Source organism: Stegodyphus dumicola, chromosome 1 (assembly GCF_044657685.1).
Source record: "Stegodyphus dumicola isolate Sdum_Otavi_A_Nest chromosome 1, ASM4465768v1".
In the NCBI taxonomy this organism is placed as follows: Eukaryota; Metazoa; Arthropoda; class Arachnida; order Araneae; family Eresidae; genus Stegodyphus; species Stegodyphus dumicola.
In genome coordinates, this window is record NC_140768.1 from 189,309,792 (window position 1) to 189,329,821 (window position 20,030).

General features: G+C 31.2%; 1 protein-coding gene across 1 annotated transcript in view; it reads right to left on the bottom strand.

Moving 5' to 3' along the window:
* LOC118205085 (uncharacterized) overlaps positions 1 to 16,663 on the bottom strand; it is a 130,832-nt gene extending 114,169 nt beyond the window's left edge. The window contains exons 1-2 of the mRNA XM_085824063.1: positions 16,366 to 16,663; positions 7,560 to 7,634 (exon numbers count right to left, since the gene is read on the bottom strand). Of these exons, the coding sequence (XP_085680189.1) occupies positions 7,560 to 7,634; positions 16,366 to 16,382 (92 nt within the window). The 5' untranslated portion in view covers positions 16,383 to 16,663. The remainder of the gene's footprint in view (positions 1 to 7,559; positions 7,635 to 16,365) is intronic.
* Between the last annotated feature and the right edge of the window lie 3,367 nt (positions 16,664 to 20,030).

The window sequence follows — 20,030 nt, forward strand, 5'->3', positions numbered from 1 at the left end:
TTTTTCAAAAGTATATTGATAAAGGGCAAAAAATAATTGAAGAGTGTACAGTGGAAAAAGAAGACAAAATTTACATTGTACAATCACAAAATAACACATTTTATCAAGTTGATATTGGCATATGTAGTTGTCCTGTAGGAATCCAAGGTGCTTTCTGCAAACATCAGGCAGCTGTACACATTAAATTTGGTGCAACATTTCCAAATGCTCCCACATTAGCCATGCAAGAAAAGAAAAATTATTATTGTATTGCTGTAGGCAGTACAAACGTTTGTATGAGCTTTTTAGAACCAATGACACCTGGCCCAAGTCATTCCAGTCAAACTACAGATATTATGGAAATAGATCCATATATTGAACAAGAAAATGCTAACAGCTTACAATCTACAAATACTTTTCTCAACTCTTTTTCTGATACTGTTGTAAACAGCCATGGAGACACATTCAATTCATCATGTGTATCAACAACAGAGAAATCAGTATCTTCAGAAAATCATATCAAAATTTCGAAGTGAAATGGATCGCCTAGCCAACCTCATGGTAAACAACCCTGATACTGGTATTTTAAATTTAACAGAAAAATTTTTGCATAAAACTAAAAATATTTGTACAACATCAGATTTATATCATTTTATTTTTTACCAATACACAAAAAACAAATCCACTTTTTGTTTTGGCCGAAAAATTAAAGTGCAGCCAACTTCAATAGCTCGACGAAAAGCTTCATCATCAAGAGGCAGTTTAACTGTTCGTGCTGGAAGACCTCGAACAGGCATTAGCATAAAATCAAAATGACCACGATGTCTTATACAAAATATTTTACAAAATTGTAAAAAAATGCTATAAGCCATGGAGAAGGTCACTAGCATATTTTAGTTGAATTAGTTATGGTATTGATTGTATTCTTTTTTTATCTTTATATTGTTGTATTTACTTTAAATTGATAGAAATAAAATAAGAATATATTTAATTTCAGAAATTATATATATATGCCTAATAAAACAATAAATGATTTTATTTTGAAAGAAAGACACAGTTTTAATTATGCAAAATTTATAAACTGAAGATTTTTCTGTCATACAAAACATTATCTATCACTATATCGTATTCCACAAGGTATAGGCAACTGTCATAATAAACAAAAGAAAATTGGAATAAAAATATGTTCATATAACTAAAGTAAATGAATTTGAAAATAAATAAGCATGAGGAAAGATACCTTTAGAATAAATGAGAGTAAAATACAAGCTTATTTAAAAATTGCTAAAGTTGCTCTATTGAATGTAAAAAGTTATTAGCACCTTCACTTAAGTAAATTAATGACTAAGGCCACAATAGGCAATTGAAGCTAACTTTGAGCACCTGGCAGCAAATTATGAACTATATGTTCAGATTTTGTAGCTTTAGTAAAACAATTATATCCATTTTTGCAAAACATTCATTATAATACTGAAGGTTTAATTAATTTTCAGTGTTATAGGTAACAAATTATATTGCAGTTTAAAAATTTCTGCTGTAATGATATATTCATCTCCACAGTATTGCATAAAGTAAAAACTATATTGTATTTCAAAGATTTCTATGTATGTTAAATGTTATTGTCATACATTAATTTCCATTCTAATGCATAAATTTCTACATACAACTATGTAGTGTACCAAATACATTTTAATCTGATAAAATCAACATTTGCAGAAGCTTACTCTGCAAATGTTATTTATAAACACGAAAAACTGATTTGTCTTGCAATATATAAGTGATATTTTAGTAACATTAGATGAAGAAACCAAATATGCAGCTAGCTTTTAGGAAAGTAGCAATCATGATAACCGAGCTGAGTATAGGAAAAGATGCAGAAGTAATGTCGTAATTGGATGTTGTCTTTTTGAAGAAGCAGAAAAATCAATCAAAATGGAAACTTTTTTTTTAATATTTGATTATTTTTCTCTTCAGAAATATCATATTGAATAGCACAGCATAGTGGAGTAAAAATGTGCACTCCCACAATTTTAAATGTGAAGTTACTAGTAAATAATAAAATAGTTTACTACCTCTATACATTTTCTTCTTTCACGACAAGCTCTACTTTTAGTTTGAACTAAGTAGTTCCAACATATTTTGGTGTTAACAGGCACCAGCCAAACTATTCATGCTGTTTGGCAAGGAAGTATATTTTCAACATCAGCAGATAGATTACACAGGTATTTTGATTTCTAATGTACATTATTTGGCACTCGCATCAAACAGATTACTGTTCTCTACAGTTAATCGCTGCTTCCATATAAACACTGCTACAAAGGCAAGTGACTTTTCTATACCAAAATCCACTTCTTAATTTTAACACTTTCATGGCAGGTTTGTTGATGTTGCATATACATAATATATCTTCCATAATGTACAATGTTGTTGCATAAGAACTGGCGGTCTCATGATTTTCTGTCAAAGACTTATCTGAAACTATTAAATTATTTTGGTGTAGAATCGCCCACTGCTTGGCACGTTATTAAGAATTGCACATACTCTGTATCCATGTACACATCAACCTATTTTCACAAATAAACATCCCAGAATTGCACAAAAATGGCATTGTGCACTTCCTTGACTTTATCCAACCTATTTTCACTTAAAAAATAAAGAAAACTGACAAAAATTCAATTCTTCTTACTCTGTAAAAAACACCAAACAAACACCAATCAAATAAGTGGGCGATTCTGCACTTTAGCCAATTTTTGCTTCATTTCTTGGCAGATCTAGTAAATACATCATGTAAAATACAATAAAAACTAACTTTATAAATAAATAAATAATAATTACAATAAAACAATGATATGAACAATGTCCTTAGAACTTTACATGGTGAAAAAATTACCCCTCTTCCTAAGTTACGAAATGCAGTTAACCACTGATAATGGTCTGAAGTTGATTTGAAATGGGCGAAATGCTATCCTTGTTCTGTCTAAGCCAAAAGAATGAAAACAACAAAGATACACAACATTAAAAATTGCATCTTTCTACCAAATAATCTAGACTAGAGTAATCTTTAACACTTGCAAGAAGGTAAAATTATGGGTTGTACTATTTGGCAGTGTATCGCACACACCAGGCAACTATATGCCCAAATCTTGGACTCGTACGATATCCACATTCTTTTTAGAAGTAACTGTACTGTTATAAACAAAAGACAAATATAGTCAATGATTCCTTTAAGTACAAATATTCATGTGAAATATTACTTAACTAGTGGTAAATAAGATGAAAGAAACATGTGATAAACATCTGAGTACAAATGCTTTCTTTACATAAAATTATGCATATGAGAAAAATATTTACACCAATTATACTTGCATATGTACATTAAAGTCAGCACATTTCATTGCAGTCTATATGAAAAAGATGTTCTATAATAATAGCCAATACAGTTTTATTTGAAGTGAATGTTCCAAATTTGCATTCATATACATTTAGTGTGTTAAATTTCACATTTAATAACTGCTCTCTCTTAAATGTACTCTCTGCACAAGAAATATTCATCAAACAGGATGAATTTATCTTATTCACAATTTATTCATATATAACTTTTAATGTTAACAATGGATATAATCATATACACAATAAATTTTCTGAATCTTACACTTTCAAAATCAACAGAATGCAAGCACTGAGATACGAAAATACCAGATTTATTGTAACACTTCCAATCCTTCTCAGCTCAATGAACAGAAAATATACACTTGAATTCTCTTAATCCACAGCTGTTAGTAAAATGTATAATACTCGAGGCTAATTGTAGCTTGAGTGATTTTCTCGATGTAAAGAGCGATAATATGCCATGAACAGCAATCTGAATATCAACGCGTGATAAAAATCGCGAAAATGAAATGTCAGCGATTAATTAAACTCCTAAAACTAAAACACTCCGAGATTTTTTACTACTGCACCATACATTTATAACTGCGCAACAAATGAAAATTAAAACGTAAACAACATGAGCTCATATGCACAGTTTCAAAGATTTAGCGTCACAAGACCAGCAGAAGCTCATTGGTCCATTTTCGAAGCCCCTCCCTCGGTGGCTGCGTTGATGTGCACTTGTGAAATATGCCTCCCGTTCAATGAACAATAATTAATAAATGTGAAGGTGTTTCGTCTTTTACTCAAGTAAGAATGATGATGCCAAACTGGCAAATTAAGTTAGGCCAAAATCGTAGTTTCGTGAAGTGATGGGATTTATAACCAAAGTAGAGTATCAAACAAATCATTCTGTATGAAGCATTTTTGCCAATAACAAGATTCTTTATAAATTTTGAGTGAAAAGCAACTTATGTAGTAAAATTTACAAAATACTTGTGTAAATGTCCTCCGACACCTTCGCTTTTATACATGTTAATTCAAGACTATTTTTATTAAAAAAAAAACAATATTAATCTGAATTGGAATTATGAAATAGAACTCAAAGTAATTGAAATAAGCATGAGAAATTTAAGAAACATAACAATGCTATCTTTGCAAAAAAAAAAAAAAAAAAAAAAAAAAATCTGTCAAATAGCTCGTAGACAGTGAAAATTACATTTTTCCTTTTCTAATTTTCATGACAACTAGCCGGAAATTAATTAATTTCTATTCACTAGTTAGTATATTCAAAATTTTAACAGATGTTTTCACTCACATAAGAACCCCACAACAAACATTCCTAGTCCCTCCCACGTCCCATAAATAACTTCTCAAAAGTTTCACAGCCTGTCACAATTGAAAGTATCCCCGCTGCTGATAATGGAATTTCGGACACGCACCCCTTCTGAGTAAGACCCAGAAGAAAACACTTTACCGACATCCCACTAGAAAGAACGTAAGTTAATTAATGCATTTTCTGGCCTTTTATATCTTCATGTACATTTCACATTTTACTTTCTTATTATATATATTTCAATTTTTCAATTTTTATTTGATTTGTTTTTGCACAGATAGCATTGTTATGTTTCTTAATTTTCTCATGTTTATTTCAATTACTTTGAGTTCTATTTCATAATTCCAATTCAGAATAATACTGTTTATTTTTATAAAAATAGTCTTGAATTAACATGCATAAAAGTGAAGGTGTCGGGGGACATTTACTCAAGTATTTTGTTAATTTTACTACATAAATTGCTTTTCACCCAAAATTTATAAAGAATCTTGTATTAGCGAAAATGCTTCATTGAGAATGAGTTCTTTGGTTCTCTACTTTGGTTATAAATCCCATCACTTCACGAAACTACAATTTTGGCCTAACTTAATTTACCAGTTTGGCATCATCATTCTTACTTGAGTAAAAGACGAAACATTCATTGAACGGGAGTTGGTTTGTTCCTCTTGAAAAGTCAACTAATTTCCGATCAATAGCGATAATTACTTGTTTTTAATTTTTAATTACTTTTTCAAAGTTTGAAATTTTGTTATTTATGATTTAAATTCAAGTCCCAGTCAAACGTTTTTTTTCATAATTTACATTCAAGTTACTTTAAAACACAATTTTCGGAATTGAACTTCCAACATATGGGTTCCCTCACTTCTACTAAATTTATATTAGGGGATAATATAATCAATATTTCTTTAGTAAATAAATTAACTGCTTTTGCTATACATATTCTTACATTTTAAAAAATGAAGGCAGATAGAAAGAATGAATGAAGAAACAACAGATTTGGGGGGGGGAATTCTGTAAAGTTTAGGATTTTAACAGTCGCCAAAAGGGTTAAGGGTATTGATGCTCTCACTAAGCTTGCAGTCTACCAGTCTTCTGTTACACTAACTCACACTAACCTTTTTTTTTTTTTTTTTGTTTTGTTTATTATTAAGCATCATTTTCTTTGCATTTACACCATATACAATTCAACAGCAAAATTACAAAAATTTTAAAAGCAGCATAGCAGTACACGTTTAGAATTCCTGATGCAGCATTAAGTGTTGGTATACATTTTTCTGTTTTAATCAGTCTTTTTCTCAGTTCATCATATCAATGTTCAGTTTTCTTACTAAAATGGCTTTACAAAAATTTTATCTTTTTATTATTAATGTTTATTTATTTATTAAACATCATGTTCTTAACACATGAATCGATGCAAAATGCCATTTCAAGACTAATAGCCCTTTTTGGGCTAATGCTCCTTCGGGCTAACAAGAACATACGAGAAGTTTACAGTCATATTGTTCTAAACACAGTATCCAGTTAAAATCAGAGGGCCTAACAAGATAGCAGAAATTGACGAAAACCTTTTTATGCAAATGAAACAAAGTGAGTTGAATACAAACTGTTTGTTAAATACAGAGGCAAGAATTCCTTCAGAATTTATAGGAATGATTGGCGAAACTTAAGAAAGATCCCTACACACTTTCATTGCTCAGTGATAGCTAAATTTTACAGTCAAAGGGATAATATGCAGTACGCATCAAATAATCCACAGCTTGAGAGGTAGAAAGCAGGTTCTAAATTTTTATCATTAATTTTTCAAACTGAACAAAAAAATACAGCAATAACAATAGTCCTAAAACAAAATCCCTATCCCAAAAACAAAATCTAAATTATACAGGATCTATCGGAGTTGCATCAAACAAAAGCACAAATGATGTAAGTGCCGTCACACTTGTCCAGAACTGAAGTAAATCACTCTGCTTGTTTGCACCAGTTTCACAGTCGACGGAACAATACGCAAGTACCTAAATTGATTTAATTATGATTTTAATGAATCTATTTTCGGTAAAAGTATATTTATGGAAACCCTTTGGCAAAAATTGCCGATTTTTGGCAGTACATGGATAGCGAGTTTACGCACTTCTTTTACTTGTTATTTTGGCTTTGCGTAGCGGCGATTTTAGCGGCCAAAATTGCCGCTACACAAAGCCAAAATGACAAATCAAAGAACTGCACAAACTCAGTATCCATGTACACATTGACCTTTTTTTAATTAAAAAAAAAAAAAAAATCACAGAATTGTACAAAATAGGCATTGTGCACCCTTGACTTTATCCATGTACACGCTGACCTATTTTCACTTAAAACAACATCAGAGAATTGCACAAACTTGGCACTACACACTCCCTTGACTTTGTATATGTACAGATCGATATATTTTCACTTAAAAAGCCAAAGGAGCACCCAATTCTACGCAAAAGTATATTTACAGAATGTTCAATTACTCAGGTTACCATAAATGAAACAACAAGTTGGCTATAAACAAAACAACAACTTGGCGACAAAATGAAACAACAACTTCGCAATAATGCAATGGGTACCCTTCAGTCTACTCTAACCCTATTTTCTTGTATTTACAGCCACTAACATTCTAGATAATCAGCATTACCTAATGTTAATTTTCAGATTTTTCTTTATACAACACAATGTCATTTTAGGGTTAATTTGAATATTGGATTGAAATTATACTTTTAAATTTTAAAAAGAATTCCTACAGAACAAGAAAATTATCACTACCAAATTTCAGAATTGAAAATTAAAACAAAATTATATAATTACAATGTCAAATTTTGCAAAAGATACACAATCAGAAATGGTAAAATTCACTTACTTTTCCACCGAAAGAAGTTTCACAAATGCCTGAGTGAATCTCGTAATGTCTAGAGAATTACTACAAATTCGAAATCTAAAGTAAGGGAAAGAAATAATGTAAAAAGCATTTCAATCAGGCAACAATATAAATTATATTTAAAATTCACAATCATGTCTTAATGTGCATGTATACATACAATAAACTGAATGAAATTGGTTACACCAATGTTTTACATCCTCCCTCCCTAAATAAAAAGGCATTGTAACCCACATGCAAACATTTGTTAGCAGATAAAAAATTGGATTGGAAAATACTAAAAGGAAATACTAAAATAGTGATACATTAATAAGCAAATGTGTATAATTTATTCACAAACAACAGTTATAAATAAGTATATGCAAGTACCCACATCCCTAAGATGACCACCACTACAAATGACAAGTATTTCTGAGATGATAAATAAACACTTATACTGAACATCAACTTTTTGAGATAACCCCTTACACTGAAGACCAAAATTATCTGGAACTATGAGTGGTAATCTAGGAGATGTTTTACACTTCACAGTATATAGTTAAGTAGCAAAATAGTAAAAATGTAATGCAAAACTTTTAATGATCTCCCAAAATTTGTAGCCCAATCTCCACTTTAATAAAAATAGTCTTGAACTACATAATTTATATACACTCATATACTTATTTTAAATCCAAGTAAAGATTCATACTTCTTTCCATAATTCTTATTTTATTAATAATTTTAAGTTCTTACCTAACACTTTTAAAATATTGCAGGATTAAAATTTTAAGCCCTTTGTTCTGCAAGTAAGCCTATGGCATCATCATAATTAATTTGGTATTCTGTTTGATTTTCAATTATTAGAATTGCAAGACTTTATAAACGCTTCTGGTTCATCGATGATCGTAAATAGTTTTTAATAAGTTTTAATTTGCTAAAACTTTGCTCACAGCTTGCGGATGTAGTTGTAAGCATAAAATAAAACTGCAGCGCAATATATGGCCTTTTTTATATCACCGAATAACATTGGAGCTTGTTCTTTAAAAATGGAAAGTTCCTGGCAGAACTCAAATGCATTTAGATCTCGCTCATATTTTCGTGCAAGATTTCCTCCATTCTTTTGCAGTTCTTTAGTTGACACATTCAGTATTTAATGACCAATGAGAAATTTGAATTTAGTGTAATAGTGCTCTTTATCTGTGTTTTAATTTCTAAGATTCGAGCAAACAAATTTTTATTGCATTAGAAAATAGCTGAACAGGATGAAGTGTTTGTGATTCGTTCTGGCACAATTCATCAAATTGCTTTTTATGCTTTAGAATTCATTCATTTGTACAAATAAGTTCTACTTCAGTTTTTTTTCAGCTACTGTTTTAGACTCTTCTATCCAATATTCCAAAGAAATTTCTCTCATTTTTTGTACTTTTGGTCAGACCATCTATTAATGCAATGGAACGTGCAAGAATAATACAGTAGAATTCCAGAAATCCGCAAAGCTTGGGACCAGACTTGTGCGAATTTTAGGATTTTGCGGATTTCAGGACAAAAAAGATAAAGCATAATATTCGGACTAAAAGTGCAGAATGAATAAGGCATATTAGATACATTTAATTAAATTATTGTACACATTACTGCAAAAATTTATTATATGCATTAAATTATTATTACATATATAAATTGATTATATTGCTCATCGTATTATATGTACACAGCATCGAGGTTTGCCGATTTCGCCTCATGCAAAGATTTCCAGCTTCGGATTCCGGTGTTAGAATCACTGTTGCTGTAAAATTTCAACAGCTTTTCTTTATTTTTCGGTATATCATACACAATCGTGTAGCAATTCCATACCATTCTGCTATAAATCGAGGAGTAGCACCTGCTTCCATCTTTTGCAGAATTTGCACTTTTTGCGTTACCATCAATGCAACGTGTTTACGTTTTTCAAAGTTGCAAGCAGCAAAATCACGAGTGCGTTTCTTATCTGTCATTGTATTAAAAACAGCTGAAATTAAAAATATTCTTAATTTATCCACAAAATATCCGGATAAAAAAAAGGCAGCATTAAACAATCTCGTGAAATGAAATAACAAAGCTCAGAAAATACAACAACGTGAATCGTGAACTTGAACAAAGAGTTGAGTGAATCGTCTGCTTTTTTACCTCAATGCAGATTAGAGGGGGGGAAAAACTTATCTTATTTTTTTTAACTTCTTTATATCAATAATTTGGTATTTTGGTTTTGACTCATTATTAGTCAGTAATTATGACGTCATTATTCGATAAGTATTTTTCCCTTCGATATTTCGTACTCAATGTTGCGGTTTCCGGAACCTGTAAACTGAATGTTTATATTCCGAGAGGCAACGCGGATTTGAGGGATTTCAGGTCAGCGGATTTTCGGTATTTGACTGTACCTTCCTTTTGAATTTCAATATTTATTTGATTGATTTCTCAAAGAATATTAGTCCAAATTATCAGGATGATAATAAATTCAACATGTAACAGATGTCCATCCTACTGCGTACTTTGATTCCACACTAAGAGAAAGGCCTTTAATTTCTTTCAAGGATTTTACTACTTCTGGTAAATTCGTTTGAATGGCTTTCACAGCCACATATTTTGCGGACCATCCATCTTGTCTGGGCTGCTTCCTTTTAAGTCAGTTTTTGCACACTTTTTCAGGTACTTACGTATTATCGCAACCAGGTTGGCGCGATTTGTAAGTTTCAGTAAAAAAGTATGAATAGAAATAAAATGTACATTTATTAATTACAGATAATTTTTAATACAGTTTTTTATATTATTTTGTTTTAAAATATAAAATAGCAATTAAACCCTTCCGGTTTCGAATTTGAATAAGTTGCAGAATTATTTTTTCGGCGGAAATCTTTTGGCTATTGCTTTTAGCACTGATAGAAAACCGTCTTCGCCATTAACAGCTTCAGCTTGGCGCCATATAAATTCGATAAGGTATGAGTTAAGATGATGATGGGCTGTTCCTCTCTGTTTTTTGTTGCGCTATTTGGCTGAGCCCCATATGCACTCTACATGTTGTGTGTGAACGCCCGTGTTGGGATCCACAAAGTTATATTTGTCATTAACAGTTCCATGCAGAAATCCAGCATTTTCGAACTCACTTGTATTGTATCCTTTCCAGCAATCCAAATAAATGATGCTTCCTTCCTTGATATTTTCACAAATTTTTTCCATGAGGGTAACGGCGCTTCTGTTAGGTACAGTAACCAAAAAAGTCTCTTTCTTTTCTCGGCAAATTCCGCCGAAAACCCATTGCTATGGTAGTACACGCCCAGTGTTATTTTTTCTTTTTACAAACAAACATTCGTCTATACGTATGGTTGCCGTAAGTAGGGTCGCCAAATTTGGCGATTTATGCGAATTTTGGCCTGGTTGCGTAAATACGTAAGTACCCTTTTTCATAACATCCCATCGAATAGTGGATCCGACAAAAAAGCTAAACATCTTCTGGATAAATCCAAATAGGTTAACTGCTTCGGGACACAGGCAGAATGCACACCAGCAAGATTCAAAGAGTGAGCTATACATGACACAAATTCAGCCAGTTTATTCATTTCTATAATCCCTGCTTGTACTCCTTTATAAGTACTGGCCATATTAGATCCATTATCGTATGACTGACCACAACATTTTCCAATATCCAAACCATAAAGTATCAGTTTTTCCACAATCTGTTGAGAATCTCCTGTCTTTCCACCAGCTTCTATGAAATCAATAAAGCTTTTCTTTATATCACACACATCACCACATATTTTTATGTATCCAATTACCTGGCTCATTTCTTCTGTATGCAGCACATTCGGAGAGTAATAGAACATTATTGTATAATATTTGGCTTCTTTGATATCATTTAAAATACTATTGCGAACTGTTTTCACCATTATATCAATAATTTAATTTTGAATTGTCTTTGACAAATATGATACTTATCCCTTTTTTAAGTGTTCTAACTAGTACTTAATAGTTGAGTTATGTTTGGCTAGCAGAATTATTAAATTCAAAAAATTGCCTTGACTAGGCCAAGGACACTTTGTGACCAGACTGCTAAGGGTTTCATCAGACCCATGGAAAGAAAGATAGTTTTGAAAGATAAAATACAACATCCACAACTATGTGTATGGTCTCTCTCCATGTTTCTTTCTCTGTGTGAATTAGTCGCTCAAGGTCATGATCGATGCCTTGATAAGATTTCATTTGTTGTCGAATTTTTAACTTAATCATGCACTCTTCGTGGATTTCAAATGCTTTGTGTTCAGTTAACCTTTCTGAAGCTTTTTTCCAATTAATGAATCCTGTAGTACACAATGCTGATGTAGCAGCAGTGGCATGTTTCTGGTAAATCTTACAGGTTGTACAAAAAATTGCATTTTTAGTTTTATAATGTATAAGCCAAGATCTTTTAATCTTTTCATCTTTTCAGTATTTGCTAATGTTCTATACCATGATGAAGATGTCAAATGTTTGCCATCACTTTTAGTGGACCCAAGGTATACGTTTGCTGAGTACTTTTCGGCTAATAATATAGTGCTTGACTGCTTAAGAAAGATCGTTGCTGTTCTTTTCTCTCTCTCTTTTTTTTTTTTTTTTTCTTTTCACTAACTACTCTGACAAATCAAAAGTTTTAAAGTCTTCTTTCAGCTGCCTACCTGCACCTAATGAGAAGATTCTTTATATCCTAATTTCATGTAATCTAGATGTTCGTTTGGAGTTGATAAAGAAGGTTCTCTCTGTTGCGAAAATGTAGTCTGTTTGAGGATGATAGATGAAGATTCTTCATTTTGGTGATGCAAATTGCAAGAAATATCAATATCATTTAGAATCTCGGCGATAAGGTTGCAGCAGGGTCTGATGGTTCATTTTTTTCGTGAAGCCATTTTTTCATTTTAGCTGCAATTTGTTTTCTCTGTTCAGCCCTACCTTTTGTCCCTGATAGTTTCCTCCTTAGACGCTCTCACGATTTCTCTTAGACTAAAATAACAGACAGTATAACATGCCTTAATAAGAAAAACTAAAAATTGATGTAATTACACTCAACAGTCTTAGGGCCACATCGCGGACATACATGCTAACTAAATGGTTGCATCTCGTAAATATGGTGAGGAATACTGGAAGCAGGCATATTAAAAGAAAATGAGAGAAGAAAAAAATCCTCCCCAAAAAACATTATAAAAATAATAAATCCATTTTTAAAACCTAAGTTGCCGACTGGCTTAAAATCAAAATGCCTTACTTCATTTCTTTCATTTAAAAATGCCTTACTTCAGAGACATAGTCCACGTTGACGATCTGTTGTATATTCTCGACATACATTAATTTGAATTATTTCATTGGTACAAGAAGGTCCAAAGTTAATTTGTATTGGGTGTTAGGAAGTCGTTACAGTTTACAATACTTCTTCATTTAATTCTCAAGAGGCGTATGTCAAGAGGCATTTGTATGAAAGCAATGTGCCTCTATACTATCGTTCTATTTCTCATTTGAATATTCCTGCTTAGAGAGAGGACAACAGAGAGACTCCAGGTGTCACTTACAGGGACCAAAAACCAAGGCGTTTAAAGAGTACCTTTGCAATAAAATTACATGTAATCTAGATGTTCGTTTGGAGTTGATAAAGAAGGTTCTCTCTGTTGCTAAAAAAATTTAAACAAATAATGGAAACAATGGCTAAACAGACAGAGGAAAACTGTTAAGTATTTAAAAAAGATAAGTCTCCTGAGGATAAGGGCAAGACAGGGGTAACCCAACTGCGCAAATTAAACCATTAGCTTAAGGACCTAATGACTTCATTAAGTGAAAGAAGCTTCCTCTTCCCTTAGACACTGCAGGAGGTCTTCACACTCTCCCTCTCACAAAACGCTGCCTTTAAAAAAAACTAAGGGTTACATTTCGAAGCATTATCGGCGAAGCTGAAAGTAGGGAGTGAATGTGCATCAATATCTATTACTTTATTGGCAGTACAAGGAAAATGGGACATGATTGAATGGCATATGAAAACTGATTTGATTGCTACTTTTTTTGTTTGTCCTAAGTGTGGTAATAATATGTATTTGTGTGAGAGAAAGGGTGCATTGAATGGGTTTGAATGGTAATGTAGAAAGCAAGGAAAAGTGAATGCGCATGATGTTTGTAGGAGTGTAAAAAAAAAAAGTTCCTAGTTTAGACAGAGCAATGGGAAAGTGGTTAGTGACTGTTACTGCCATATCAAAATATCAAAGGGCCCAGATTCGAATCCCGGAGAAGGCACGGATTGTAAATTGTCTGTCCCTTCCTAGGAGGCAAAGGTGGCCCATTGTTGGTGCCTCCATAATAAAGTGAACACTGTTTCTGGCCTAGCACCTATAATGGCACTGTGACTACGTACATGTAAGATCTGCCTGTGGAGGACTTTTTAAGGAAAACTGGATCCTATTCACATTACATGCAATAAAAACTATTAAAAGTAACCATATAGCGAGCCCATTTGCATGTGTTGAACCTGACTCAAACTACTAGCAGTCAGCAATCTAAATCACACACCTGCTGGTGGGATTTGAATTTTATACTCATTTGTGTTAATATTTACTCTGATTTCTTTGTTTGTTTGGTTCTTACATATAAGCAGAACCACCTTGGTGCAGTTTGGCAGTTTTCTAAAGATGATTCAGTGAGTTTTTAGTTTGCAACTTACAATGAATATGGTTACTTAAAGAACTTTTATGCACATGTTGATGACTTCTGAAAATTTGGCAATTTCTATTAAGTTGGTTGCGATAATACTATGTACTGTTTGTTTTAGCATTGTATGCACAAAGTGTTTTCCTCGTAGTGATGGTTAAAATGCAATCAATCATTTGAAGTAATTTCAGTGAAACAAAACAGGAAATGAAATTTCTAACAACGTACACACGACGAAATACAGTCTGAATTAGTAAAACTCTGACAGAGAGATAGAAAGTAGACAAGCGCAGAGTTCAGTGCTTAAATTACGACGGAGCACATCAGAGCCCGACTCCGGTACTTCTGAATTTTAAAGATAAATTACAATTCTAGCCAGAGCAAACCGGAGCCCTAAATAAGATGAGCTCCGGTACTTCTTTTTATAAAACTGAGCTACAATGTCAAGAAACAAAAATTAGAATTCTTAACGTTTTAGTTTAACAATAAGCAGATCTTGCAATACTCTATTTTCCTAGAAATACGAGCTAATGAGAACATAAGACGTTCAACTAAACTGCCCTCACTCACATGCAGAAACCTTTCCCTTTAAGAAGGGCGATAAATTTGGGGAAGTTTGTTTAGGAACACATACATTTCTCGCCATGCCATCATTTCTAGTGTATTGTTATGAACGGTTACAGTTAGTTATCCTCGCAAGAAGGAAAACTTGCGTTCTTAAATGTGCGTTAAGTGACAGCGAGTACAGTAAGAGTGAAATACTGAGATAAACTCCTCAAGCACATCCTATACATTGTCTTCTCAGAATATTCACTAATATAACCAAATACCGGGGGGGGGCAAAAAGCGTAACCAGCAACTTTATATTCATCCTTAGGAGTCAGATTCAGAACTCATTTTACCCGACACACATCCACTTGATGGCTATAATTACATCAGCAAAGAGGCACAGTCAAAGAGAACATTCTCTCTCACCAAGATTCCCCACATTTTTTTGTTTCCATCCACTCATACTCTCATATCCTCATTTTAGCATTATCCGAATTTTCATCAGGTATATTTAAGTATTTAATTTTTGTGATGATAAAAGAACTTCATCCCTACGATCAGAGCTTAAATTGCGCAGGAGCCCACCAGATCCCCGCTCCGATGATTCTTAGTTTTTGTAATAAATCATAATTCTAGCCGGAGCGCACCGGAGCTATAAACATGAAGGTTGCAGCACTTCTTTTATATAATTGAATAACAATTTCAGTAGAAATTTTATTTTGAAAATTTTATTTTTAGCAATAAAATTATACTAAAAATCGCTTATTAAATTTTAATTTATCTCTTTACATTTAATTGAATTTTAATTATTTAATTATATAATAATTATTGATTAAATAAAAATTTATAAACATTAATTAATTTAATAATAATCAACTATTTAATTTTAAAATTATTAATGAGTTTAATAGTCATTTTATTTATTTATTTACTCTTGTTCCTCTTTGCTGACGGTCCATAGGGCTACTGCACTTCTAATTTTAGAAATTAAGCCCAGGTGGAGTTGCCCGATTTGATCCGTATTTTTTATTTGTTAAGAAAAAAGCAATATTCTGCCAAACAGTATAAAAAAATTAAGCTTATCTTCAATCATAAAGAACCAGAGAAACACTACATACGGAAATAAGTTTTAAAAAAAGCTACATAGAATCATATTTTAAAAGCCGGCTACAGGAGAATTACATAATTTCGCATATTTCAAGACATACAAAAGAATTACAGCAAAAACTGTGAAAAACTTCAAACATATTTGTAAATTCTAGACACAATGCGTCAATTAAATTACATTTCGTTCTGCGCCTCTGTGTTTTGATCAGTTTGCTTTACGTTACGTAATTTATAGTTTCCAACTGCTTAAAAATCTCCAATATATTAAATAATATTTTTAACCTTTTCGCACACTTTTATAATTTTAAAATTAATTCACGACATTAATTATAAGTGATTCGCATTTTACGATTTTTGAAATGGGATTCATATCGGGATACATATGATTAAGACATTTTATAACAAGTATTTAATATTATATAAACATTTTGTAAAAAGTAAACATATAGTATTTACTCACCTACAAGTCTGCAACATTTTAAAATGCGATTGTTCACAAAATTAAATAACTAAAAGTAAAATTATGAATTACTAAAGACATGTGCCATGCTTCTCATAACAACATACATAACAGCTGCCACATGTAAGGTAACTAAATAAGAATAATTTAATAAGTTAATAAAAAAAATGGCCTTGACAGCAATTAACAGCTCTTTCTAAAATTTATGGAAATTTCCCTCAAACACGATTAAGTTGAATAATATATATCGGCATCGGTAACATTATGCCGCGATATTGGTAACATTGCAATGTGCCTGGCCGCGTATTTCCAAACCCTACCCAACTTTTCGAATTTTTGACGTCACGGAAATATCGACTAGTTTCACCTAGCAATACGACGTACCCCACTTTTGACTACTACGGCGCGCTTTCGAAAGAATTGTGGTGCTGAATAGTGTGTTTATGTGCTAATTGTAAGATTTTCGCAATTTAAATTTTTATGAGTGGGAATTTACGCAAAATCTTTAGTGAATGGTTATTGTTTATCGCCGTAGTGTATTTGAGGAAAGAGGAGAATAATTCACTGCTGATGTATACATTAACAGTATGAAAAATCTGGAAGGTGATACTCCGCAATAAATGCATTTCATCGCAAAATTCAGCGACGCCAGTAAAACAAACGAAAGTGTTCGAAAAACTTATCCACATCTGAAGCCACTATACAAAAATTGTATGTGTGCCAATACAGCAATTTAAATTTAAAAAAAAAAAATTGCAGGAAACTACAGATCAAGGAATAAGAATTGCAGTGCCTCTATGTGCTTAAAAACTACGAAGCATTCTGCAGACTTTCGTGCCAAAATCAAGGTTGACAAATAGATTAATACATTTTATTGTTTCTTTTAGTGTATATATGGTGCTACTTTGGTAGACGGTTTGCCGGATTTTGGCGAGTTTTTGGCAATTTTTCTTTTGGCGAGTAATACGACTTATGGTAAACCCATTGCTGGATAAGTTATTTATGATAACCGATACTTTGTTGACATTTTATTTAAAAAATAATGCGTGTTATTATGCATAAATTCCGCGTTTTAAATATTATTTATGGCTTCTAAATATTAAAAATCAATTTAATTTTGTATTTTTATTTGAAATAAAAATTTTATTCTTTATCATATTTTATGAAATTTTATGCTGTGGATGATGTAATCAGTGACGTCACCTTACTTTAAAAGTAATTGGTTTTAATATCTATAAATTTAATCTAATGTTTTAAACATTATTTATGGCTGTTAAATATTAAAATACAATTTAATTTTGCATTTCTTTTTTAAAATGATTTTATGAATGTAATCAGCTCTCTGATTGGTTATAGAATATTTGTGCATTAATTAGCTGTAATCAGCTCCCTGATAGGTTGCTGAAAATTTGTGCATTATCGCGCCATTTTAAAATTTAATTCATATCTTCGAATTCCTTCAAAAATGTCTCCTTCAAAGATGAATGTTGTTTTTGATAAGTACCAAGAATTTTTGGTTTCGGAATCAAAAAATTGTCTTTTGAGACCTTATTTTCGCCAGCCTGGCTTTCCTAATCAAAGATTTATTTATAAATTCTTACAAGGGTCAGAGAAAATTTATTTTAAAGTTTTGGAGGAAACGTCGCTAATTGTTTTCTGAGACGGCCGTATATGATATTGTGGTCATGTTGGAAGAAATAACCGCTGTAACGGTAAGAAAATTATTAGACATTCCTCCTTTTTTACCGACAATAAACTAATTGCTGTCATTTTAGCTCTAGTGTACGAAGCATTCTTATTTACTTATTTTAAAGTATTTAATTTAAGTAATATTTTAATTCTTTTAAACGTTGGTATGATGGTTTTTAATTCGATATTCAATTTACGTAATATTTTAATCCTTGGCGCAATGTTTTTATAGTGGTATTTTTATTCTATTTCTATGCTATATGAAAGTAATAATTTAACCTTTCTTTAGTATTTTATACTCGTAGTAAATGTATTTATTCTATATAATATATATATATATATATTATATTCTATATAACGTATTTTAAAGTATTTAAATTTAATAATATTCTAATTCTTTTAAATGTTGGATGATGTTTTTTATTTCGATATTCAATTTCAGTAATATTTTAATCTAATTAAACGTTGGCACAATGTTTTTATAGCGGTGTTTTTATTCTCTTCTTTGCTATATGAAAGTAATAATAACCTTATTTTAGTATTTTATACTCATAGTAAATGTATTTATTTACACTTGCCTGCCATCTTAAAAAACGACATTTTCAACAAAAAAATTAATCCATTATTTCTAACGATATTTATTTATTTATTTATTTTTTTTTTTAAGTTTCGAATACTTTACTATGCGTAAAAACAGCGTTTTTCAAGATGGCTGACGTTTGTAGAAATCGCGCCAACGTAAATCGCCAAAAATCCGTGCAACCGTCTACCAAAGTAGCACCGTATATATTTCAAAATTATTAAAATAACTTGAACAGTTGTTTAATTTCTTAAAACAGCAATAAAGTTCATTTATAAAGATATACAAGGAACTTCATAATTCATTGCTTTGGTGAACAACTGAAATTTACTAAATTACTTAACTTTATACATTAAATATCTTCGTAATGCTCTGTTTTATAAAAGCTTAACTACTTCTAAAAGCTAACTACTAACTAAAAGTTTAGCTACTTACTATTCATTTGTTATACATTAAAATATTTTCTGATTTATTTACTAAATGCGTAATCAATCATCAGGATTATTAAATGTATTAAGAATTTCATACCTGCTTGTGCAGTGTGAATGCATGTTTGTGTAATGAACTTTGATTTTCACGAACGAAAAAGAAATACAATCTCCGAATAAGTACTTTTTTGTTTTCCAGTTCCTGTGTTTAGCTGTAAAAGTAAATTCACTTCAAGTATATGTCTGTGTAATTTTGACGATGTAAATGCTGAAATGTATGTATAGTAAAAACTCGACAAAAAATATCCAGAAAGCTCTTGGAAATTTTGGATAGCTGAGCATATAAAAAATGAAATATTGTAATAAGTGAAAGGAAGAATAAACTACTAGTCTAAAATCATAAAAACAGTTCATCTTATTTGTATCAACTTGATTATCAAAAGCCAATATTTAATATTATGCACGATTTTGAAAAAAATGTATGCTGCTGATCTTTAGAATATGATAACGGGTGATTTTTACAATGGTTGTTATGTGGATTAAGACTGCAAGTTGAGACTTTAAATATGAACAATAGTAATCTGAAAATTTGAAGTAGTAATTTTATATCCAACAATCTCTGCCAAATAACTTCCATGTTTTAAGTAATTAAAATATATATTTTTAACCACTTATTATTAATTTTATAAAGTACATTCTATAATTTAAATTTTATTTACTTTCATCTATTTTTAATGTTTGCCATTATAAATTTCATACTATGTACTTTTTTTAAGATTTCATAGTTATTTTATGTAAGAAAGGGATTTATGTGCAACAGATATTCAGTGAAAATCATTTAACACAAAACTGAGGGGACTGAAATATTTTTTCCTGTTATTGAATATTGAAAAGAAAAAAAAAAAAAAAAAAAAAAAAAAAAAAAAAACATATATTCAACAAAATTAAGCTTATTAAAGTACATTTTA